This window comes from Pimephales promelas, chromosome 10 (genome assembly GCF_988280905.1).
Source record: "Pimephales promelas chromosome 10, fPimPro1.hap1.1, whole genome shotgun sequence".
Taxonomy (NCBI): domain Eukaryota; kingdom Metazoa; phylum Chordata; class Actinopteri; order Cypriniformes; family Leuciscidae; genus Pimephales; species Pimephales promelas.
In genome coordinates, this window is record NC_142778.1 from 27,788,268 (window position 1) to 27,813,216 (window position 24,949).

The 24,949-nt window shown below is 36.0% G+C and overlaps 3 protein-coding genes across 3 annotated transcripts; 2 read left to right on the plus strand and 1 right to left on the minus strand.

Moving 5' to 3' along the window:
• Positions 1 to 974: 974 nt before the first annotated feature.
• lyve1b (lymphatic vessel endothelial hyaluronic receptor 1b) lies at positions 975 to 3,871 on the plus strand. Its single transcript, XM_039692034.2, has 6 exons — positions 975 to 1,367; positions 1,453 to 1,618; positions 2,434 to 2,573; positions 2,807 to 3,214; positions 3,299 to 3,380; positions 3,468 to 3,871. Exons 1-6 carry the CDS (start codon positions 1,286 to 1,288, stop codon positions 3,646 to 3,648), a joined length of 1,059 nt encoding a protein of 352 aa, XP_039547968.2. The 5' UTR covers positions 975 to 1,285; the 3' UTR covers positions 3,649 to 3,871.
• Positions 3,872 to 4,055: 184 nt separating this feature from the next.
• On the plus strand, positions 4,056 to 10,670 carry rnf141 (ring finger protein 141). Its single transcript, XM_039693232.2, has 6 exons — positions 4,056 to 4,608; positions 5,580 to 5,776; positions 7,745 to 7,853; positions 8,007 to 8,188; positions 8,298 to 8,405; positions 9,399 to 10,670. The coding sequence occupies exons 2-6, from the start codon at positions 5,643 to 5,645 to the stop codon at positions 9,547 to 9,549; spliced, it is 684 nt and encodes a 227-aa protein (XP_039549166.1). The 5' UTR covers positions 4,056 to 4,608; positions 5,580 to 5,642; the 3' UTR covers positions 9,550 to 10,670.
• Positions 10,671 to 11,037: 367 nt separating this feature from the next.
• On the minus strand, positions 11,038 to 23,019 carry LOC120494107 (AMP deaminase 3-like). Its single transcript, XM_089116398.1, has 12 exons — positions 22,894 to 23,019; positions 20,735 to 20,954; positions 20,514 to 20,643; positions 20,237 to 20,431; positions 20,019 to 20,150; positions 19,769 to 19,932; positions 16,116 to 16,242; positions 15,474 to 15,637; positions 15,195 to 15,315; positions 13,665 to 13,838; positions 13,431 to 13,541; positions 11,038 to 11,617 (listed from the first exon to the last, which is right to left on the minus strand). The coding sequence occupies exons 2-12, from the start codon at positions 20,911 to 20,913 to the stop codon at positions 11,441 to 11,443; spliced, it is 1,674 nt and encodes a 557-aa protein (XP_088972524.1). The 5' UTR covers positions 20,914 to 20,954; positions 22,894 to 23,019; the 3' UTR covers positions 11,038 to 11,440.
• Positions 23,020 to 24,949: the final 1,930 nt, after the last annotated feature.

The following is a 24,949-nucleotide window of genomic DNA, read 5'->3' on the forward strand; positions in this document are numbered from 1 at the left end:
ATAGTGTGCCTTAAAAAAAATTAACTCAGATATTTACTTGTAAGTTGAAAATTATGTGTTACTTTGTTGCTTTAAAAAAAGAAATCTGATTACGTAACCCACGTTACTTGGAATTTGTAATCCCTGACACTGTTTACAAGTATTGAATGCCTTTACTTTACAGACATGGAAACTCACCCCCCTCTATTATTCAAGCAGAGTGAAGCAGCACAAATAGGACAAGTTCCACTGGCCACTTTGTTTGTGATTTTGCTATAAATAAATGCCTAACAATTCAATTTGATTCTGCAATTTGAACAAAAACTGATTTTCTTGTCATACCATTTTGTGACTAAAGGAGCAGAGAGTGCAAACCTCTTCAAATGTCAGAAGAATAACATTGAAAGTCCCTGTCAAAACCTTTTGTCGTGGTTTATTTCCTGTGCTCTCTACACAGTCAGGGAAATATGTTTTTATGTTCTATGTCAGGAATTTAGAGATGAGATAATAAATTATGTGAATCTGCTAAATGGCAGGATGCTTTGAATAATTTCCTGTCATTTTGTACATCTCCCCTGTGGGTTCAGGAGGAGAAGATTTTTGCCTGACAGGTCTTCGCTATAGACTAACATAGCCTGTAATTCACTGTTCTCAGTCTCTTGCAATAACATGCCACTTGGCTGGTTGCTTTGAAAGTGACTTGGTAATGATCCAATGATTCTTTCTGTTTATTTAACCTTCAAAATCACAGACAACACTGGATGGAATGCTCTGAAGAAGGAAGAAGGCCTACTTCGGATGTCACGTATATGCTACACATTAGGCTTACATTTTTCACTTATTATATGGATATTTGGATTAAAAAAAATATCAAGGATATCAACAATGAATTGAATCAGATTTTTTTCTATATATCAATATCATTTTCTTTATAATAAAACTTTAAAAACTTCAAATAAATATTTTATTTTTGCTTAGTATTTATGCCTGTTATGGTGCCTGAGAGAAATTTGCTCCAAAGTGCCCGATATAGCTGCCTGGAAGTTGGATATTTTTTCAAATTGTCCAGAATGTCTATATGTGCAGGATGTGTTTAAAGATGTATAACATAACTGATGCACAACCACAGGAAGCAAAAAAATGTTAATTTGTCCTCTCACCCAGCTTTAAATGCCCTCTTTGGGAAGGTCATCTTACAGATCATCCTCAACCTCCTGTTTCCTATTTTTATGGGTCTTTTTCTGCAGCATCAACAGACTGAGTGTCTTTAAGCTTTTGGCCAGTTTTGGTGGCATGTTCTGCAGTCATGGCAAGAGTCTGGTTAGCATTTTGTTTACTGTTTTTCTTATTTACAAGCACACCCTGTCTGGACGTGAGTCAAATCCTAGGTAGGTTTCTCTCTTTCTTTCACTGTATTGCTTTTAATTGTTTGTGAATCTGTACTTTTGCATTTTAATGTTGGTTCTTTTTTAGTCCCTTCAAATGATGGAATTTCTGGAGTGTTGTTAGTCCAAACCAAGAACAACAAGTACAGTTTTAATGCCACCACAGCGCATGAGGCATGTGAGGCTATCAAAATGAGAATTGCAAAACTAGCTGACGTGGAGACAGCTAACCGAAATGGCTTACAGACATGCAGGTAAAGCACTATTTAATGAGGGACTTAATTAATCATTTAATAGTCAATTAAAAGTTGTAAAATAGTAAAATTTAATGGTCTGGTTAATAGTCAATATAGACAATCAAATAATCAATTACTGTAGATATATGATATTGATCTTTTTAGGAAATGTGATTCCTATTTGTAAATGATGTTTATTTAGATAATATTCACTGAAATAAAATATGAGCCCATGCTTTATCATATATTATGTGTGTTGTTACATGCTGTCTAATTAATTACAGTAGTGGCCAAACATGATGCCCGGACTTGGAAAATTGACATCTTCATCCTTTATTTAAAAGTTTGTAAAATTTTTGTTAAGCATATTGCATGTTGTCAATTATTTTATCTGTGATAACGCAAAAAAAAAAAAAAAAACATATTATGCAGACATCATTTTTGGCCAGGCTGTCATTCAAATAAATTATAAACTTACAAAAATGAGAAAGGAGCTTTTTCTGAGAGCTGTTTGTTTTCTATGCATGTATGTTCTGTTTTGTTTAATTTTTGCATAATAAAATATAAACTGTAGCTGTAGATTGCCTTGTTTTGGCTAATTATTTTTTAGATAATTATCTTAACCTTAACCAAGTTTATGTTTTTTTCCTTCTCTCATATTTAAAGTAAAATAAAAAGTATAACTAAAGCATCTAAAGTCCTCATATTTTATAGTATTTTGCCAGCAGAAGTCTTTTTTTTTTACTCTATAGCCTAGTTTGTTCATATTTCTTCTAAGAGTGCAATATCATTCTATGTTTCTTCTAAGAGTGCAATGTCATTCTTTCACACAGGTTTGGTTGGATTGAAGAGCGAATTGCAGTTATTCCTCGAGTTGAGAGAAATGAAAAATGTGGTCGAAACAGTACAGGTGTTTCTATTTGGAGAGCTGACATCAGCACAAAGTTTGATGTTTATTGTTTTAAACCAGCAGGTAATTATATGTATAATATGTTTTTGAAAATGCTTTCATCATAATAATCAGTATCCTAAAATAGGGAACAATGATGTTTCATGTGATTTGAAAGAAATTTATTTAATATGTCTGGACTTTGGATTTTGTTTAGAACATATAATGATAATAAAATCAGGCTACATAAATCTGTTAACATTTTGTCAGTAAAATGTGCAACATAATTAGAATATGTCTCTCTCAATGCACCTCAGGTCCTGATGGATCATCTGAAACAACATCCAGCAGGCCTCAACCTACAACAGGAGGAAGAAAACTGTCAAACAATCATTATTCCTCTGAAACAACCCATCAATCATCTATTAAGTCAACTTCTTCACCTGCCTACACATCCACCCCATCCATTTCCTTTGCTTTCAACACTTCCTCCACATCATTTAAAACACTTAGTGTTTCTGACATCAGTGAAAGTTCTCAGGCAACAACAAGCCCTCTGTCTCTTTCAGAACTTCCAGAATCTTTCAGAACCACGCACAAGTTCTCAACCCCATCCCCCTTGACTTCCTCTTATTCATCCATTCATTTTCTTTTTCAGCATACTTTAAGTTCCACAGGTCAGCCTGCACTCTCCCAGACCACTACACCTCACAGAGCATCCAGAGGTTGGGTTTTAAAACTTTCATAACTTTTTAATCCCTTTACACATTCATTTGATCACACTCTTTTTTTATGTTTTTATGTTTTAGCAACTCCCAAAACATTTGTCATCATTTCTTTTGTGCTACTGCTCTTGCTGGCAGCGGCAGGTGCAGCTTGGTACCTCAAAATGTACGTTTTTACTTTTAATTACTATTATGAGAGAGACATGCATAGGCTTTGCATTACTGACTGGTCTATTCTCCATGCTTTTTTCAGCAAAAGAAGTCAACGGTTTCCATCTTGGACCAGAATGAGACCAAAACAAATTATTGAAACGGAGATGTGGAAACGAATAAATGAAAGGCATTGTATGCCAGAACAGATCAGCAAAGACAACAACAATAGGAAATGTAACAACATCATCCTTCAAATGGAACAAGACCCAAACTCTCCCTAGGAAAACACTGAACTTTGTATTTAAAGAGAGAGAAAAAAGTCTTGTCACTGTGTCTGCATGTAAACCTGCACATTAATCAGATGTTTCTCCTCTTGAGTTCCAGAGAGGAAAGCCATGCAGATTTGAAACAACATTGTCATGTTTGGGGTGAAAAACCAATGACTTGTTTTTATTTTATTTGTATTTTTTTTGTCTATAAAAATAAAATAAAAAAAAAGTCATTGGTTTATATATATATATATATATATATATATATATATATATATATATATATATATATATATATATTTACAAACTAGTATTTACATCAGTTCTTAATATTTGATTATATATATCAAATATTAAGAACTGATATAAATACTAGTTTGTTCTTGATCATTTTTTTAATCACATTTGACCCTTAATGAACTTAATAAGCTAAATGAGAATAATGTGTAGCCTAGACTCTTTAATTTCCTTAGTTGTACTTGCTAGTATCTGCTTCAAGGTTCGATGTATTTTTTTTATTGAAATTCAATTTTACATACAAAATAGGTATTGAACAAACAATATGAAATAACAATTCTCAGAGGCAGACATATACAAATCAAATCACAGACTGAAAACAAATTTACAAACGCGACAAATAATAATAGGCTAATAATAAATAAATAAATAATAACATTTATGTAAAGTAAGACGTTGCAAGGGGTAACGTTAAAGGCGCTAAAGAGCACTTAGCTCATTAGAAAATGGCTACTGTTGAAGCTTTCTCATTTGACAGGGTGCAAAGTGAAGCAGCAAGAACTTTGGGTTCATTAGAAAAACGAGGAAAGCTTGAGTAGGTTCGATGTTTTTTTGTTTTTTGTTTTTACAAACGAGTCTGGTCGTTACGTCATCATTCCGCGTCAAAGGTTTCCTTGTTATCATCCTATTCCTGCTTGTCATCTCTATTTGCTTGGATAAAACAAATGTCAGCAGGTTTGTACAAATTTATTTGCATCTCGATGAGTTCTTGTATATTTGTCGCTAATACTAACTTTTGGTGTATTTGCTTTAAGAGATTTATGTATTGTTTTGGTAAGGCAAGCTAACACTAGTAGCCAGATGATTGTTTTTGTAGTAATATTAGATATACAAACATCATCAGTATTTAAAACGTCTTTTCACATTCCGAAATATACCTATATTGTTCACTCGTCTAATTATTCTAAAAGAGAGTTCGTTTTTTGTTTTGTTTTTTGGTAGATCAAATTGGGCTGATAAGAAAATAAATAAACACCTGTTCAATTCGAAAGCATTGTTGCACATTTGTTATGAATTAATGTTTCAGGGATTATTTCAAAGTCTGCTAAATGTCCCGCTGATCTCAATTGACAACTTGTGGCAATTTGTGGCCGTATACTTTTATTGTAACTTAGCACATCATGAAGTTAATATTGTTCAGTGCGTCGCTGCCTAATAAGCATAAACTTAATTTTCATAAATATTTTAGGTTTAACTAATTAGTGTGTGCGATCCAAATTCATGTGACGGTGAGCACTAATGAAAATGCTTCCTTTTGCACTCTTCTACATTACATTATTAAATATCTATTCTACATCATCACACATTTATTTCCCCCAAATCCTGAAATGTTATTTAAAGGTTTAAACAAGTTTTGAGTGTTGTCTCAGACGTCAGCACCCCACAGTGCACAGATAAAGGAATGGCTATATTTTAGCTGCTGTGACTGGCCGCCAGTTCTTTTAACAAATTTCATCACATTTTCATCACAAAATCACATTTCAGTGAAGTTTCACTACACCTAATATCTATTTGGTGTGGCAAAATACATTTTTACAAGTTCGGATATTTTAGTGTATTCAATGAAATAAAATGAGGTAGTAAAATTGCATGTGTAAGAAAATACTGTACAGCATGTCATGTCAGCAGCATCCTCTCTTGACTAGGGCCACACCAGCAGTGAATGAGGTCTAGAGTTGTTACAGAGCAGACCTCCATCTGGAGCCAGGATGGGCCAGCATCTTTCTGGCCAGGCAATGACCAGACTGCCTGAGAAACTGATCAAACATGTGGGGCTAGTGCGTGACAGTGGCTACCTCAACTATGACGAGTTCTTGGGTCGTGTGGCGGAGCTCAATGATGTGTAAGTGAGGCTTTTAGGATAAATCAATATAGTGACACAATAATCTGATGGAGTTTGAAGAGAATATGGCGTCCCATAAAAAACATAATATTATTATAATATGGAAAACAATAAAACTTATAATACATTTAAATATTGATAATAATAATTAGGGCTGTCAAACGATTAATCACAATTAATCCAAAATAAAAGTTTGTGTTCACAAAATATATGTGGGTGCACTGTGTATAATTATTTTGTATATAAATACACACACATACATGTATATTTAAGAAAAAAATATAATTTATATATAAAATATTTATATTTATATATAATATAAATTATCTATAAATCTATATACAGTATATACATTAAAATATATCTTAAATATGTATACAAGCATGTGTGTGTATTTATATATATAAAATAATTATACACAGTAAACATTTATTTTTGATGCGATTAATCGCGATTAATCGTTTGACAGCCCTAATAATAATATTATTTTAATTAAATTGGCATAAGATTGTGGCGTCTCATAAAGGCCATAATGTTAAAAATGTTATTAAAACTATGTAAAACAAAATATTAATATTATAATAATAGGCAATTTTTTTATTATAGTGACACAATAATCTGCTGGAGTTAGATAAGAACGTGGCGTCCCATATAAACCATAATATTATTATAATATTGAAAATAATATTTAAAACAACTAAAGTAAATGTAAATAATGATAATAACAGTTACTTTTTAATTATAGGTGAAATAATCTCCTAGAGTTTGGTTGTAATGTGGTGTCCCATAACATATTATTATAATATTAAATAATGTATAAAACAAAAAAATATATTAAATAAATAAATAATTATTATTGTTTGTTTGTTTGAAAGAAAAATAACTACAAATATATAATCTATTAATATTTTTTGAATTTTTAAAAAATGTGAATGACATCACTATATGTCCTTCTTAATTATAACTTATAATTTTTGTTGTATATAGTCCTCGAACTTTTTTTTTTTATTTTACATATAAAATGTATTATTTTTAGTAGTATATAGGCCTCAATGAACCTGGCATTAAAAAGCACTGTTGTAGTACTCGAGACTCGGACTCGGTCTCGAGACCATATTTTAATGGTCTTGGTCTTGTCATGGACTCGTGTGCATTTGGACTCGGAATTGACTCGTACTCGAACATTTTTTTAGGACTCGGACTTATTCCCGAGTCCACTCGAGTTCAATTCAAAATATTTTTCATGATTATTAATGTATGTTAATAAAATATTTCTTTAAATTGATTGACACGCCCAGTGATTGGTGATTTTCTAATGCGCAACTGTGCATAACAAATTGCAATAAAATTACTTTTAACACCACCTACTAGGTGGCCTTTTTACCCTAAACTGATCATATTTTTTAAACTCTAAGTAAATTCAGTAAAAAAAAAAAGGATTTCTCTTAGTAAATAAAAGTAAATTAGGTAATCAACCCTCACTGGTCACGGACTCGACCGTCTCTGGTCTCGGACTCGACTCGGACTCAGCTCTCTATGGACTCGGTCTTGACTCGGACTCGACTCTCTCTGATCTCGGTCTCGACTCGGACTCGGGTGAGGTGGTTTCGACTACAACACTGGTAAAAAGTCTTAAATTCAGTTTAAAAATTTAAAATGAAAATGGGAAATGGGATGTTATGTTTTCTATTACATTTATTTAATGCATGGATTGATTCTAACAGCGATCCACAAGCTCACGGCGTTGAATCTGTGATATAAATATCTATTTAGGTTTTCCTTGCTTGTCTTTAACTGATCACATGCCTGATATTGGTTTATGTACATATTGGTTCATGTAATACTAATAATATCAATCCATACAAATTAAAGGTCGATTGATATTGGAGCACTGATATAACATTTATTTTGAAAATATACACATCATCCCATTTGACAGATGTGGAATGACTTAATTTTCTTCCACAGAACTGCTAAACTAGCCTCTGGCCAAAAGAAACACCTTTTGTTTGAAGTGCAGCCTGGATCTGATTCAACTGCTTTATGGAAGGTTGCTGTGAGAATAGTGTGCACCAAGGTGAGATCAATGTAAAGACCCATACATTTATCAGTGGAATATATTATTATAATTACAATGAAGTCAAGCAATAGACATTAGTCATTTGCTCTGCATGGTTGATGTTTATCTAGGGTGGGATGGCAATTGTTGCTGTTCTCTCTGTCCTTGTAGATTAACAAGGAGAATGGAATGGTGGAGGCCTCCCGTATTATGAACCTGTACCAGTTTATGCAGCTCTACAAAGACATCACCAGTCAAGCAGCTGAAGTCTGGAGTTTAGAGGTGGCAGCAGAAGGATCCTCAGGACCACTGTCATCAGAGGACACCTGTCAGGCCAGCATGTGGATGGGCAGGTACTTTAGAGACTGCATTTGTTTGCCAAATCTGCACCGGATGTAATTATGCATAATGGATCACTCATTGTCTCACCCAGCAAAATATGCCATTTGTGCTCTGTAACAGGGTTAAACAGTTGACTGATGAGGAAGAATGCTGCATCTGTATGGATGGCAAAGCAGACCTTATTCTGCCCTGCGCACACAGCTTCTGTCAGAAGTGTATCGACAAGTGGTAAGAATCATCTGCGATTTATTATCATGACTGATTAATCGATTAGTTCACCCAAATAAGGAATTACTTGCCCTTATATTGTTCCAAATCTTTATGGCTTACTTTTGTCCGTGGAACAAAAAAAAGGAGGTAATCTGATGATGAATTCTGGTCAGGGATTTAGGCTTTCAAGCTCCAAATGAATAATTTAGACTGACTTAGTGAATTGAACGTGCAACAGTGCCACGTTTTGACCCCACCTTTTGACGTTTCACATTAAAGTCGGCGTGAAATCAGGAATGGAGCCTTTTCACGGACTGGGATGACACGTTTCCTAAGTTATCATCATCATCGTAAATCTAGTTTTTCCCCATATTCATTTTAAATTTTTAAACCAAATTTAAGACTTTACTGCCCTGTTTATTAAGCACTATATACTAACTAACTAACTAACTAAAATATATATATATTTATTTATTTATTTAGTAGTATATAGTCCTCTCAAATTATATATATATATATATATATATATATATATATATATATATATCGTATAACCGTACATGCGGTTTTAATTGATCATAGCTGTCCATATGCCAGAGTTTATTTGGGCTGTCTTTTATCAGTAAAGTTCTGCACGGGAAAATTCAGTGACAATTTTAATGCTATACATTACTGCTAAAGTTAATAGTATTTCTTTGTAACTGAAATAAAGTCTAAAATATAGCTTGACTAGTGATCCAACTCTGCCATGTCCTCTATTAGTTGGCTATGCAATGACCACTGATCGAATGCGTTTTTCTCTACATTTCATTTAGACTTTTATTCTCGAAACACAACAACTTTATTCTCGAAATTTAATGCGTTTATTCTCACGATTGGGGGGGGGGTGAAGTTGAAAAGGACAAACTGATTTGGATCAAAATTATGACAATAAATAATGAAAGAATTCACAAATCATTTTAATCAGCCATGACAAACCCTGTGCTATTGTGTGTCTATGCCTCAATATAGGAGCGGTCAGAGCCGAAACTGTCCCGTCTGCCGAATTCAGGTGACTGCCGCTAATGAATCATGGGTCATGTCAGATGCTCCCACGGAGGAAGATATAGCTGGGTACATTCTCAATCTTGCAGATGAAGCCGGGCACCCACACAGACCTTAAAATGAAGCACTGTGCCACCGTCAAACTCTTACCGTCTCCCCATAACAGATGAGCTTAATTAAATACTTGTTTTATTGGGTGACTGGGTATTTGTTGCACTATATAGTGTCATTCACTGGAGGCAATAACTGCTGATTACTTGACTTTTTGTTTTGGTCATTATAACACTTAGTCAATTGACAAACTGGGATTGCATGTTGGTAAATTCTAGACAACATGTAGCTGTAAAACAATCCCCTGTAATTCCCTCGTTGCACTTGCCGTTTTATCTAGTTTGTGAAGTAATTGCACTTAATCACGTTTGTCCGTAAAGACCTTGTAATACCTGAAAAAACATCACAGTATCAGCATGTTCAACAGTTTAATTCTATTGTTCACAGTCACACTATAATTCAGTCAAACATGATTTAGTAATGTTTATGTTGGTTTATAATCTATGGTTTAACAATAATTACAGTGATCCATTTGACATGAACTCTTTATCTGTGTAAGTTGGACTAAATGTTAATTATAGGGCATGAATGTTATATTACATTCATTTTGAAAAATATTTGGATCGTTCAAATGGATTAACATTTGAGAATTAATTTATTTGCTTGTTTTCTTCTGAAGCTTAATAGGTTGCAAATGAAAGCTTTATTTTATAGGGCATCACTGACACTTTCAGTGGAGGTTGGTTACATTTTAATTTAATTTAATTTTTCACTTTGAGATCCTAGAATTTTCATCCTTGCACTTGTGTGTCTATGAGAGAGAGACTGTGAATTTGTGGACTTGTGGAAGTCACTTGTATTATAAAAGATATGATAATGTATAGCTCAAATTTTCTACATCTATTTACAGTATATAAATTTGTGTGGCAGTTTATGATGATTTAATCCAGTTTATCAAGATCTACTAATCTAGTTTTAAAAAAAAGTTAATTTCTGCAATATTCTCACAGATTTATAGAGATTGGACTGAAACTTAATAGTTTTATCAGATAAAATAACATTATTACTGCTTCACTAAATAGTGTTGTTTTTAAGGAGATTTATTTTACTTATGGATTAAATTGGGGTGTTTGATGTTCAAAGTTCTGTCTTGTGTAAATCTTGAACAATAAAGTAAATTGAAATTTGTTTTCTAGTTGGTTTGTTTGAAAACTTCAAGAGTTTGTAATACTTCCACTGGGCTGCAGTGTCAAATAAAGAATACTTTTTCTAATGATCTGAAATATGAACTATTACAATCTCATGATGAAATGATTCAGCAAGTCTTTTTTGACACCACTTTATTTATTTTACTTTGAGTGCAGTATTCAGATATTGTCGAAGATATGAAGCATTCACGCATGTTTGAACAGGTGGCTTTTCAGAGGCCAAACACCCATACATTATACAACATCCTTACAACAGTTTAACCATCATTGTTGGTGTACAAAATGTGAAAGTTCAAGTACACAAGTGTATTTGTGCCAAAAAAAAAAAAAAAAAAAAAAAAACCTGCCCCAGAATCTCAGGTTGCAAACAAACTAGTTTATCAAGGCAAATTTGAATTCCTCTTCCTGGGACTTTTTTTTACAAAAACATTTATCTGAAAAAAAATAAATAATAATAATACATTGTTCACATCAGAAACCCGAAGACTCCCTTGTTAAGAAAAGCCAAGACAACAAATGTATGCTCCCATTTTCAGAAACCATGCAAAATACTGCAACAGTTTATCAGAAAGTCCCATATTTTTTTTAAAGAATTGATTTGAGAAATAAATATATACACATTAGGCACTATGATAAGGGATATGCCCATCATATAAGGCATTAAGTCACATGACCCCACATTAGCAAGATAAAGTTTTATGCTGATGTCTGGTCAACTCGTATGGACTCGTATCGATTACCCTGCCATGTTTACGGGGCTTGTGCGGCCAACGCTTCTGATTTGACGGCATCCACTAGGAAGCTGAGCTCATTGCACAAGGTCTCGTGACGATAGGCCATACGGATTTGAGCCACATTTGTCATACGGATGTCATTACCCTCCGGTCCATCCTGTAGATAATTCTCACCCAGGAAGTGCTTCTTCTCCTGCATGGGAAATCTAAATGTCAGCTTTTACAAAAGCTAATGTTAAATTCAGCATTGGAATGCGTTAAAAATAAGTACTAGAAAACTGTTCTGAAGGAAATATTACAGGTTCAGTAGAAGTTAAGCCCAATCAATAGTATTTTATTTTTTTTTAGAACAGTTCAAACTCACTGGCTGTGTAAAACAGTGGGCTTGGCTTATTATACTATTAGCAAAACGGCGTAAAATACACTCTGTTCAACCAAATCTGTGTTTTTTACTCCGTCATATGGGGAGATGAACAGTATTTGACGGGGTTTGGCTGTAAACTCGATTAATCTAAAAATATAAATGTAAATCTGACCCTCTTGGCTTTCCATACCTCATAGCTCGTCTACATTTGAAATAAATAACGAACTGAGCGCTCAAAGGACGGGATATGAGAACAGGCCCTAACGGATTACATTTACTGTGTTATTTAGGCTAATGGAGTCGTTTTTTTATGTACTTCTACTTTAAGAAGTTTTTAAAATCTGTACTTTCACTTAAGTACAGTAAGGTTACATTTAGTTTAAAGTATTGTACTTCGCTACATTTTAAATCATATCCGTTACTGAAACTACTGCATTAATTGAAGGGCGGGAGAACAAACGCGCGCGCGCAAAAAAAAAAAAAAAAAAAAGTGATAGAAGCAGCTGAAAGCGATAGATATCCAATTAGTAAAAACTGTGGACGCAAAGTGGCTGCAAAAGGAGGATCCATAGGACACCATCCCTCCAGCAGATAAAGGTATGTCCCGATTATAATTTAAAGCCGAATGATTTAACGTTATGTGATGAAGAGGAAATCCCGGAATCCAGTCGTGGATTTACATAAGTCACTTTAAATAAGCAAAATAATGGATGGATGAAACATGGAAAGTAGAGCTGTGCAATAAATCCAATCACGACATGGTCTGTGAATAATTAATCACAAAAGTACTATGTGTCATGGTGTTTTCAGCCATGTTTTCAATTTGAGGATATGAATACATACATTTCCAGAGCTGCTCTCTGAGAGAACGCCTAAAAGCATTGTCAAATACACTTTGGAACAAGTCTTTACTACAACCTGTCAAAATAAAAGTTCGGTTTACTAACGTTAGGAGTAGTTCTAACAGAAATATACAATAGAACGTACTTCTCAAAATAATAATAATAACAACAATAATATTACATTTTATTTAAACAATATTTAAAGGAATATTTTTTGTCCATGGTTTGATTTAGTAAATCTGTTTTTGCAGCTCTTCCCAGAAAAATAAAAGGACAAAAGTTTAAATTTACATTTAATTACCACCGTTATTTTAATTTAGTTGTCATTTTAACTGATAATAATTATAATAATAATTACCATAATTTAATAATTCATTAATACTGTAAACCGTGATATTTTCTGAGTTTCCCCACCCCACCCAGCTGTTAAATACGTGACTCAGTAACTTTTACTCTGAGTAAATTTTAAGACGGGTAATTTTATTTGTACTTAAGTAAAATTCATTGAGGTAGTAGTACTTTTATTTCAGTAGAATATTTTATTACTCTTTCCACCTCTCGTACTGGGCCACACACTATATATGACTACACCATACACTGTAAAAAAAACACTTATAGGCATACCATAGTGATTCAGAATAAGACTAAACACTGTTTCGAGATGGGTGCATGATGTACTCACTCATACATTTTGAACAAATTGTTTTGTTTTTTTAACAAACGAGGACGAGCTGAAATTATTTGTAAATCAGAACCTAGAATAGCCTATTAGAGGTTAAGAAGACAGAGAGAGAAAGTACCTGATGAGACAGACCGCTCTGAAGCACACTATTTCTGGCGATCTCACACACATCGCATGTGCTCAGTTTCCACAATTGTGCTGCTATGGCATACTCCTCCATCAAGGCCTCCTAAAGGTACATAAACAACAGAATCACATCATCTGACTGCTCAAGATGATCACACTCAAAGTAGATTAATGATTAACTCATTCAGTGTTGGCGGCGTCATTCACAGGAACTGCTTTCCCAGACCTTTGTGTAGTGGAACTGTAATGGGTCATCTGTGGAGAGGGACACACACAGGCCCTTTTGCAGGAACTCCCTGAGGGGATTTTTGGAATACGCCAGGAACAGGCTATTATTACTGAGTGGAGACATGGCTATGGGCACCTGGGCCAAGTAAAACAGGTACTGCAGCACAGGACTCTGTATTGAGAAATGAACAAGAACAATGTTAAACCACTAGAAAATACTACACCAGTACAACATAGTACTGATGATTTGCAAGTTTTTTTGTGTGTTTGTGTGTTTTAAAAATGACTCCTTTCTTACATGACTCAGTAATAATGATGGCCAGTTGGCAGAACTGCCACTTGTCCTATTGGGTCAGTATTGTATCTTTTTTTTTTTTCAACTAGGTGAATCTATCTGTCTACATAGATGATGGGTGGTCTTTTTTTACATAAAAGATTTTTATACAAAATTGAATGACTTAGTATGTCACCTTTACCCCTTTTCCACTAAAGCATTTTGAGAGCCGGTTCGGAGCCGGTGCCTGCGCGCAAACCATATCTGTGTTTCGACAGCCAAAGAACCGTTTTTTTACCACGTCATGCTTACGTCGGGGGCTGGGGCGGGTTTAGATGTGTTCTAAACATCTTTTCTGACCATCTAACTTTGTAAAACCATCTAACTTTGTAATTGTTATGCTTGAAGTTGGCGCAAACGTTTCTTTTTTATTTTTTTATTTTTTTGAAAACATTATATGCAAAGAAGAAAACAGTCAAAATACAGAACAAATAAATGGAAAGAAAAAAAGACACAAGACAGGGATGCATAACTAATCAGAAAATATTACATATCAAAAGAAAAGATTAAAAGACTTAGATATTTCAATTGTTTTTAAAGCCTTCTTGCTACACGAGTTAGAGATAATCCAAAAGTAATGTTGTACTTGCAAGCATTTCTAGCTAAGACGTATGGCGACGTACACAGTGACGTAATGACATCGTTCCCTGGGCGCTCTAGTCAGTGGAAAAACAAACAGGCTCTGAAAGGGTTCGCAAGTTGAACCAACTCCGAGCCAACTTTGAACCAGCACCAGTTCCGAACCAGTTCTTTTTTTTGGTGGAAAAGGGGTACTTGTTTGCCATATATTTTTTAAACTATACATTTACAAAATAATCATTTGTAATACAATTTAAATTCTTGCCAAGGAGCTTAATTGCATCCCTGTCACACAGTGTCATAGACTCTCTTAGGCTATTTGTCAGTGTTTGATTTTGCAAAGGGACACAGTTCTGTTAAGCCAAAATGAGCAGAGATGCCTTGTACGAGTGTAAACTGTGCTTCTGCAGATTTATTTGTAATTATAAATTTAAATTTATGCTTTTATTTTTTTGGTGGCAGTGAACATTACGCCAAACAGGGAAAGCTGAAACAATCCTTACTGTTGAAAGTGGTGTAATAATTGTTTATTTAGTGGATTCTGAACTACACTGCCTATGGGTGCAATGTTGTGTGGTTTGATGTGAACAATTCGTTTTAGAGATAGAGACTGACCTTCTTGAGGTTGAGTCCGTGAGAGATGTTGTCAGCCGTGAGGAAGGCTGACACCAGATGGGTGATGGATCCTGCCTCGCCACAGTGAGGACGGAACTGGAAGGTATTGAGACCACGTTCCCTGCAAAAAACATTTTCACGATTTAACATGGCTTGTGACTTCAGTTAATAAGCTTGAGGATAAATTTGAAGGGAATAGCTTGTCTTGATATTAGTTTGTTCTGTTAAGACAATAGGTTGTAATCCTGAAATCAGAGCTTGATCTTTATAGTGACTTACTTGCGTAGGTTGTTGAGGACCATGATGTTGGCATACATGTGGAAGAGGTAGTAAGTGTATGGAGGGTTTTCCTCCATGGTCCACTCTTCCGGTTTTGGACTCTTATAGGTGAATAAGTGATCACTATGTTTGGATTCATCATCCACGCTGTCAAACCCTGTCACCTGCAGAAAAAACATAGAAAGCTTTTTTTTTTTTTTTTTTACATCTTTTTACAGCCACTTTTTGCCCTCATTTTCCTTGAAAGTTGCAACTTTATATTTACATAAAGACTAGGCAAGGTGGCGTTCCATTGACTTTGACCATCCTTTGAAAAATCGACCTCACAATGAATAGAATACATTAATGAGTTGGGGAATTAACCATATGAATGTTTTGTTTTTTGTAAATGACAATTGGACTCATAGTCATCTGAAATCTATTTATTTGTTCATAATGGATTTTGCATTGAAGTCTTGATTCCCTTCTAAAGTGACTGTTTTGTGTTTAAGCTTTTTAACTCTTTCACGCGTACAATCACACCGGTGTGATCAGTCTTGGCTGGTCCCTGCAGGGTGTGATTAGAACGGTCAGTGTATCACGTCATCAACTGCTAAATTCAAACTTTCCTTTTTTTTTGTAACAAAACTCTGAAGCACTTACGTGTTTCAGGAAGACATGTGTTTCTTTGTGCTTCTGAGGGTTGATGGTGGCCTGGAACAGTGGGAGGAAGATGTTCTCCAGCATCTTGGCGAAGTTGGGAATGATCTTCTTTGATCTGAAAATGTCACTAAAAACAAAGTACACAAGTCAAGAATATTTGAAAAATATAGTATGAGTGGAAACATCATATAAGTGCATATATTGTACCATTCAGAATTTAATTGAGAATGCCTTGTAAGTTCATTAAGTTTAACTGACAAGGATAAAAGGATACAGAATTGTCATTTGAATTTTGAAAAACTTTCATACATTGGTTTGAACATTAGGTAGCCTAATATTAAAAACCTTGGTCTACAACCAAAATGCTTCTAAAATAAATAGTCAAACTTTACTAATTCTGGGTCACTGAGAACGAAAATAATGCTTAAAGGGATACTCCACTTTTTTTGGAAATAGGCTCATTTTACCACTCTCCCAGATTTAAACAGTTGAGTTTTACCGTTTTCAAATATATTCAGCTGATTTTCTGATATTTAGAAGAATATCAGTAACCAGACAGTTTCTGGTCTCATTGACTTCCATAGTAGGAAAAAAATATACTATGGAAGTCAATGAGACCAGAAACTGTCTGGTTACTGATATTCTCCAAATATAAAAAGAAATTGGCTGAATACATTCGAAAATGGTAAAACCCAACATAGTTTAACTCTGGGGGAGTGGTAAAATGAACCTATTTCCCAAAAAAGTGGAGTATCCCTTTAAAATTGTCGATTGGCTCTAGTTTTCAAGATGCTATTAGGTCAGTATATGACCCTTGACTTGGGAAAGGCAGAGGCTACCTGAGTAATAAAGCGAAAGGATCTCAGTTTAAACCTGAAATGCCTATAAAATACATCTTTGACTGGATCTATAAACATGTGAACCGTACTTGGTTAGGCAAAACAATAAATGATTCAATCTGAAGCTGATATTGCATGTCATTGAAGGATGATCCAAACATAACAATGCTCACATTACTCTGCTGAACAAATTGCCCTAGATGATAAACTGAATTCAAAACTGAATTCCTGGACGGCCACAGCCCTGCAGAGTTTAGTTCCAATGATGCTCCAACAACATGCAATCCTGTAGTTCCCTTTCAAGAGAACTTGAGCTGTGTCTGAGAATTCAATGCTATGGCAATGCCTCTGTGTTACTGCTGCTTGACTGCACGTGTGAACGTCAGTCATGTGAACGCCATAGGTGGGTATCTTCTGTCTTCAACAAGTGCTCTCTGTGAAATCATCTATTTGGTGTTTGTCTGTCACATACAATTCTTTGTATGATTGTAAAATGGTAAAAGGACAGCATTTTAAATCGTCTGGCCGGTCGAGAAGCAGGAAGTTTGTTAGAAAAGGAAGCTAGCAGAACACTTCCTGCCCTCGTTTGGGGGAAATGGATTTCACCATTTCCCTTCATGGGCTGGGTCTGTGGAGGTGTCATAATTTCTCCTGGCACATAAACTGCGTGGAGTTTATGGTGGTGTTCCGGGCGCTGAAACACTTCCTCTCAGACCTCAGGGGCCACCATGTTCTTGTCCACACAGACAACATAAATCGTCGGCTTCATAAATCATCGGGGGGCCTGTGGTCGCGCCCGCTTGTGCATCAGATCCTTCTGTTGGCTCACGGAAAGCTGCTTCTTATGAAAGTAGTTTGGCCGGACGGATGTGGATTTGTTCGTGTCTCGAGAGACGCATCCCCCCATGGTACAGGCAGTTCGCGTAAAGGTGCCGGCCTGTGACTTGGCCCGTGGTATTGGAAGGATTAATCCTGGCTCCCTTCAAGCCTCTTGAGGAGGTTCCAGCAAAGTTTCTGACACTCAGAACGCTATTATGTTTCTCCTTTGTGTTTGGAGTTTGCACCAGGTATAGTGAAAGACTTTCTATACCCTAGACCGGGTTATGTTCCTAAGGTCCCCAGTAATGTGGGCAGAGGCTACTGCAGGCCTTTTGTCCTTGAACTTCAGACCTGTAGAAAATGAATATGCTTTGCCCATTTAGGGCACTAGATGCGAATGTCCACCGCTCTGCTGTGTGGAGCAAATCTGATCAGAAGTTTATTTGTTTTAGGTCACCCAGGAAGAGGTCCCCAGTATCTAAGCAGAGGATGAGCAAGAGGATAGTTGAGGCTATCTATTTTGCGTACGAGTCAGCTGGCCAGCCTTCACCTATGGCTGTCCGGGCCCACTCAACCGGGCTATTTTATCGGGAGTTTTCCTCCAAGATCTATATGACGTGGCGGGCTTGCCCTCTCCGCACACTTTTGTGAGGTTTTATAACTTTAATTTGGGCTGTACACCAGGGTCCCAGGTGCTGGTGTCTCAGTGCTGCTCTTTACGATTTCACACAAGACAGGCGTGGGTATGAACGTTCCCTCAATGTCGAATTCTGATGCAGCGTGAGGTCCCTTGAAAAGGAAAGTGTCAGGTTATGACCGTTGCGACTGTTACGACGCTGTGTCGCCCTGCCACACTTCCTGCATGACTGTAATTGACTTGCTTAAGCCTATCAGAAGCTATTGCTGTTTGGTACTGGTATGCTTTATAGTTTCCTGGTCATGATGAGGTCACCCACCTATGACGTTCCATCATGGCATTGGGCTGATTTCACACATGCTTCACAACGCAATCACGCAGAGGTATTGCCACAGTGTTGTCTTCTGCGATGCAACATCTCGTCCCCCCCCCTTTTTTTTTTGAGGGAACTATGGTTACAGTTGTAACCTGAGACCTTTTTTAAATTAGTCCGAAGGACATGATGTGCTGGATCAGGTGTGTTTACTTAGGGTTGAAGCTAAATTATGCAGGACTGTGGCCCTGCAGGAACTGAGTTTTCGAGTCATACAGTGTTGTGCTCTTATTTTTCAGTTTTGCAAAGGGACACAGTTCTGTTTTGCCAGAGTGAGCAGAGAAGCCTCGTAGTTATATATGGAATAATGTAATAATAATGCTGGACAGTGACGAGATGTTCCGTTTATGAATGCAAGAGACAAGCCAAGAAGCGCAGAGTAGACACAGATTAAGACTAAACTACGTATGTACATAATAGTTTTTTGCCTTTTGTTTCATGGTAAATTTAATATATATAACCCTTTTGATTCTTTTTATAGTGTTACATAAACAAGACAGGCACTATCTACACAATATACATAGACGTAAAGTGTAAAAACTTAAATATCTTGGCCAAGCCAATCTTAACCATAGCCAATCAGTTGTCTTATTTGAATTCAGCACATCAAATACATAATAAATAGTACATTTTATCTCTGATGAAGCATGTAATCATGTTGTTTTACATGCAGTTGGCTAACACTTAAGTACACAAATATGTAAGTTTTGTATTTCACTTTTCGTTTATAATATATATAATAAAACATTTCAATTATATATATAAAGAAATTAACTTAATATATTGAGAACATATTTTTGTCATAATGTTCTCAAAATATTTAATCAATTTCTTAAATATTATGAAAACATGATGTTTATTATATATATATATATATATATATATATATATATATATATACGTATATATATATATATATATATAAATAAACATTGTCTTGCCCATTTTGCATTCCTACGTTAATTGACATTAGAAGAGGACTTACTAAATCCTAGGCACCTGTATCATCCATTTCATGTTAGGGGAGTACAACTTTTGGTTGATAAACCATTTGGACAGGCTGTCCCACTCTTCAGGAGCTCGGCCGTAAATTGAGAGACGGGGTTCTGCATGCTGATATTTACTCTCCTCGAGGTTCTGAGCAACTTCCTGCGCAATGCGATTGATTGTTACTTCACTTGACAGTTATAGTTAATTTTATCTTGTGTATCAGCATATGAGTTGATCAATTTCACCTTGATGAGACGTGCAAAATATTCTCCATTGATGTAGTTATCACTTTTGAGGTAGATCTCTCGGAGCTCACTAGCACCCACTGGGTTGTATTTGGAATTGAATTTATCAAAGCGATGAAAGGTTTGTCTGCCCTGTAATAGACAATAGAGCAATGTCTTATTGCGGCAAGATCTATTCTGCCTGAGGTTAAAGTCCTGAGGTTATCTGAAATACGTACCGCGTGTACATCTAATGAGTCCACTGTGAGATCGTACGGGTCCATTTTCAGATTGTCAAACACCTGTTTGAGCGTGAGCTTCTTTCCGTTCTTCTCCGCCACCACTCGCTCTGCTTCTGTCTTATAGGTGTCCTGGATGAACTTCAGAAGATGCTTCTGGTTCATGCAGGCAGCTGCGTGAATGTGTGTATCAACCTGAGTATTCACAAATATGTACATTTTGAAGTAGCAGTAAATACTGTAAATGTTGATGTTTATGCAACTTTATTTGAAATACCTTTCTGACATTGTAGAAATCTCTGTGAGGAACGCCTTTCAGTTCCTTTAACTCTGCCATCTCGTTCAGCATTTCATGTAGTTCGAACTTGGACAACATGAAGTTAAGCCTTCTGTGACAATAGGTTTTCCTAGAAAAGAGAATTGAATTCACCTATTATTATTACTATTATTAAGCAACAGATGCATCCAGTGTTATAAATATAATATAACCGAACTCACGTTGGGCCGTCTGCAATCATGGCAAGGACGTGGCTCAAGTCAATAGCGAAAGTTTCCAAGTCAGGATATGGCAAGCTCCGTGGCTGATCCTGTTTTAAAGCATCCACATTATCATAGACATATATGATTCCATCTTTCATCCTCAGGGAGTAGTTCAGATCCTGTGGGAGGTCTTCCATACTGTAGGGATCCTCACCCTCACTTAAAGGGGGGCAGATTTCTGTTGCCATGGAAATAAAGTATAACGGTAGTGCTGGTGAATACTAATGTTGTATAATATTGATGTCCTGATATAAATAGAAACAGGACTAAATGTTTTTAGTATCACTTTCCCAAACCTAATGAACACACTACAGTCTTTGAGACAGAATAGTACCAAAGATTTAGGACAGTCTTCTCATTTCTTATGTCTCAAAGCTGTTGTCATTAGGTCTTTGAACAGTAAAGGCAGGGTAAGTGAGAAATATTTTTTGTCATGCTGGTTAAAGTCCTGATACTAGCAATCACTAAGTTAAGTGATCTAGACGTATTTCAGTGTATCTGTGCAAGATGACATGGGACTATAAAATATCCTACCTGCCTGGCAATGGATGTATTTTTTAATACATCCGCGCACCAGTGTGTTTCATGCTTTGCAGGGTTAGAAAGGCGTAATTCACGGAGGCAAGCACCGCAACCAAAACAGCAGCCACTTTTTACAGTTCTTCCTGAACCAAAACAATGTGCTTATGCTGCATTCAAGCTATAATTACTGTAATTTGGAGATGGATACCTGTAATACTGTACCCGGAGCTGTGCATTATTCGAATTTATGCGTTTTAGTGGCAAGACTATCAACGCTGAAATGAATCTGCAGCAGTCAGGTGGTACTAAATATATGATTGACATTTTTTTTTTTGCGCTTAATTTTTAATGACTTTTCCTCATTTAATAAGGGCGACTGGGGAAACACAAAATTAAAATGATGATATACCTAGGCTTATAAATCCAGGACAGATTTTTTAGCATCAGTGTCCTTTTGGGGTCAATTTGACCCCATGCTCATTGAGCTGTATAAAATAAAATTTTACACACATTTGTTTTGGTTGTTAGAAGATACTGAGGTTTTTATAATCTTCAAAAACGTCCCTCTGTTTGCATCAAAATGGCCTCACATGCAAGGAATTTGCAGCGAGCAAAGAATATTGCACCTGAAAGAACCATTTACCGGATCAAGAATTCAAGGGTAGGGGGTCAACTGCAGTGAAGAAGGCTTCTGGACTTCCCTGGGTGTCCACAAGTGCCAGAACACTCTCTTCCTAAATGAGTCAACTACGAAATCGTGTCACCATGATTTAAAGGGCTGTTTAAGTAGTCAACAAAGAATCTGGCTACGTTCACACTGCAGGCTGAAACAACCCAATTCAGATTTTTTTTTTGCCCCTATGCAACCTTTATCTGATTTTTTCATGACAGTCTGAATGACACAAATCCGATCTTTCCAAATGCAACCCAGGCCACTTCATTGTGGTTCAAATCCGATATGTGTCCGATCTTTTCAAATGCGACTTCATTCTGAATGGCCAGGTCACATGTATCCGACCTGCACGTCATTGATATGCGATAAATGTCATAATTCTGCGTTGAAGTAGGCGGGAATGAGAAGATAAACAAGAACTATGGCGGACAATGCTAAGATCAGTCAATGGAAGGGAAGGGGGTAGGGGGGACGAGGGCAGCTCTATTCAGGCCTAACTCGAGGGCTTTTATCGGAACCGGGCGGTTTATGAAAACATTTCCAGCAAAAATGTCTTTAAGTATTTTAAGTAAAGTAAAGTACCGTTAAGTATTCTTCTGTGCATGAAAAAATCGGAATTGAGCATTAAGCCCCTGCAGTGTGAACGCAGCCATAAAGCACCCGGCATAAACCTTTAAAAAAAAAAAAGAATAACATATTCTGGAGGGTTAAATTTCTGAAGTCCAATTAACCTCAGTGGGAAAAATATGTTGGTGAATTTGAGGGTAACTGGAGGGTTAATTTGATCCTTATTATTTTAATGTTATACTCTGATTGAACACCGTCTTTCATCTCGTGACACTTAGCAAACTCTGCTGTGTGCTTTCATGTGTCACCTTAAATTTATTAATGCATTTATGAACTGTTACCAAGCATGACATACCTGGCAGCACTTCATCCTCCTCACTCCATTTCTTATTATTGGCACTCCTTAGAAACCTGGCTGTGGTCCTGGGGAAGTGGTGATATGCCAGCCGGGAATATTTTTCTCTGATGAAGAGTGCTGCAAGCAGAGTTTTTGCTGCCTTTTCGTAGTCATCGACTGTTGTCTGTCCAAAATCGTCATAGATGAATTTATTTTGTCAGCTTTTAGGAAAAGTTGGTAAGATTTTTTTGAAAGGATTATCTTATGTTTTGTTGAAACCAATACATTTTCAGCATTCTTTGATGAATGGAAAGTTAAAAAGAACAGCATATAAATCTTTTGTAATATTATGAATGCCTTTTAATGTCAATTTTAATCAATTTAATGTGTACTTCTAAAAGTTTGTAAATCAAATATTAATCACTTTATAATTGGCACTTTCTTGCTTGCTTTTTTCATAATTTACTCATACAACGTATTTGATTATGAAACCACACCTGTACTGGTCATGCAAATTAGAACTGAATTTGTGTCATACAGGTGCGACTTGCTTGTACTTTTTTACATGAAATTATTTCATAGCTGTTTGACTCAAATTAAATTCCCAGCCCTGTTAATTAACTTTTTTTGATCTTTCCCTTTATATATTATATTATATCATATTTTATTATATATACTTTTAATATGCATTATTATGTATATTTCATATATAATATGTAAGATATTTAGATATATACATGTTCATTTGTCTCCTACCCCTGCGCAGTAGTCTCCACTGATGGTGACCCTCTGGAATTCTGGGATGTTCTTTGGCTTAAGGCCTGTGGCTGTGGAAGGGTTCAGTAGGGGTGAAATCACAGACATAGCCCAATCTGAAGTGATGGGGATTTGCAAGTATTGGGATCGCAACAGCTCTAAACTCTGTCTCCTAAAATGGGGCATTAAGAATAATAAATACATTTACCAAACAACAAAAGCAGAGAGTGTGGGTGTCTTTACGTAGCCACTGGTGCTCATTGGATAAACTTGAGGTAAACATCAAATTATAAAGACAAAACCCTCCAAGGCACTCGTGTGGTGAAAGTAAAAAAAAAAAAAAAAAAAAATTAACTGGGCTAAATTGTTAAAACATGTTTTTTAATCACTTAACCCAGTTAATTAAAGGCTTTTTACATTAATCATGTGAGTGCCGTGGAGTGTTTCATCTTTATAATAATACATATTATTGAATATCACAATAATGCAAACTGCTGATTAGTTCTGCAACCTGTGGCACATTTGAGTTCACTGACCTCTTGACCGATTTCTCTGACATCTGCTCCTCAATCTCTTTGCGTAGCTCCCACTCCTTGGCCTGGTGTAAGCCAATGGGACAGTCCTCAGGGACGGTGAACATGGACAAACTGTTCATAGACTCTTCTTCCTTCAGAGCTGAAGCGTACACTTTCTCAGCCATGATTCGGACTTTCTCATCCACCTCTTGGAGAGAGATCTTAGTGAACTGACGGGAGGTGCCATCAGAAAGAATGTCTGTTCTTTCTATAATTAGCCCATGTTTTTCATCAGGTGGAACACCTTGTTATGTACATAGTGTTCATTAGCTATTCTAAAAACTTTCATTAATTTGGGCAGTACCATTTTCCCTCAGCTTCTCACAAGTTTCTATTCCACAAAATTCACAAAAAGAAACTACTGTGTGTTTGTGTTATGACTTATGACTGAGTTACCAACATGTTGCCAAAATCTGACAACTGACAGTCATGCTTTGAATGACATGGTCCTATTAGTAGGCCTACTGTAAAACTGCCTCACTGCAAAACCATTATTGAAGGTGGTAAAAAAAATAACACATGGTAATGTGTATTTCTTGGCAGTTATGCAACTGCACACATCATGATTGTAAACATGTCCTCAAGTATCGGTCCACACAGTTCAGGTTTCACACTGCATCTTGTGCCTTGGTCTTAGTCATGTATCAATGAGGTTAACTAAGTTCATGTCATATTAGAGGCTGGATTCCCATCCCAAAGTGTCAGATGAGTGGTTGTTGTGTTCTCGGGCAGCAAAATACTTA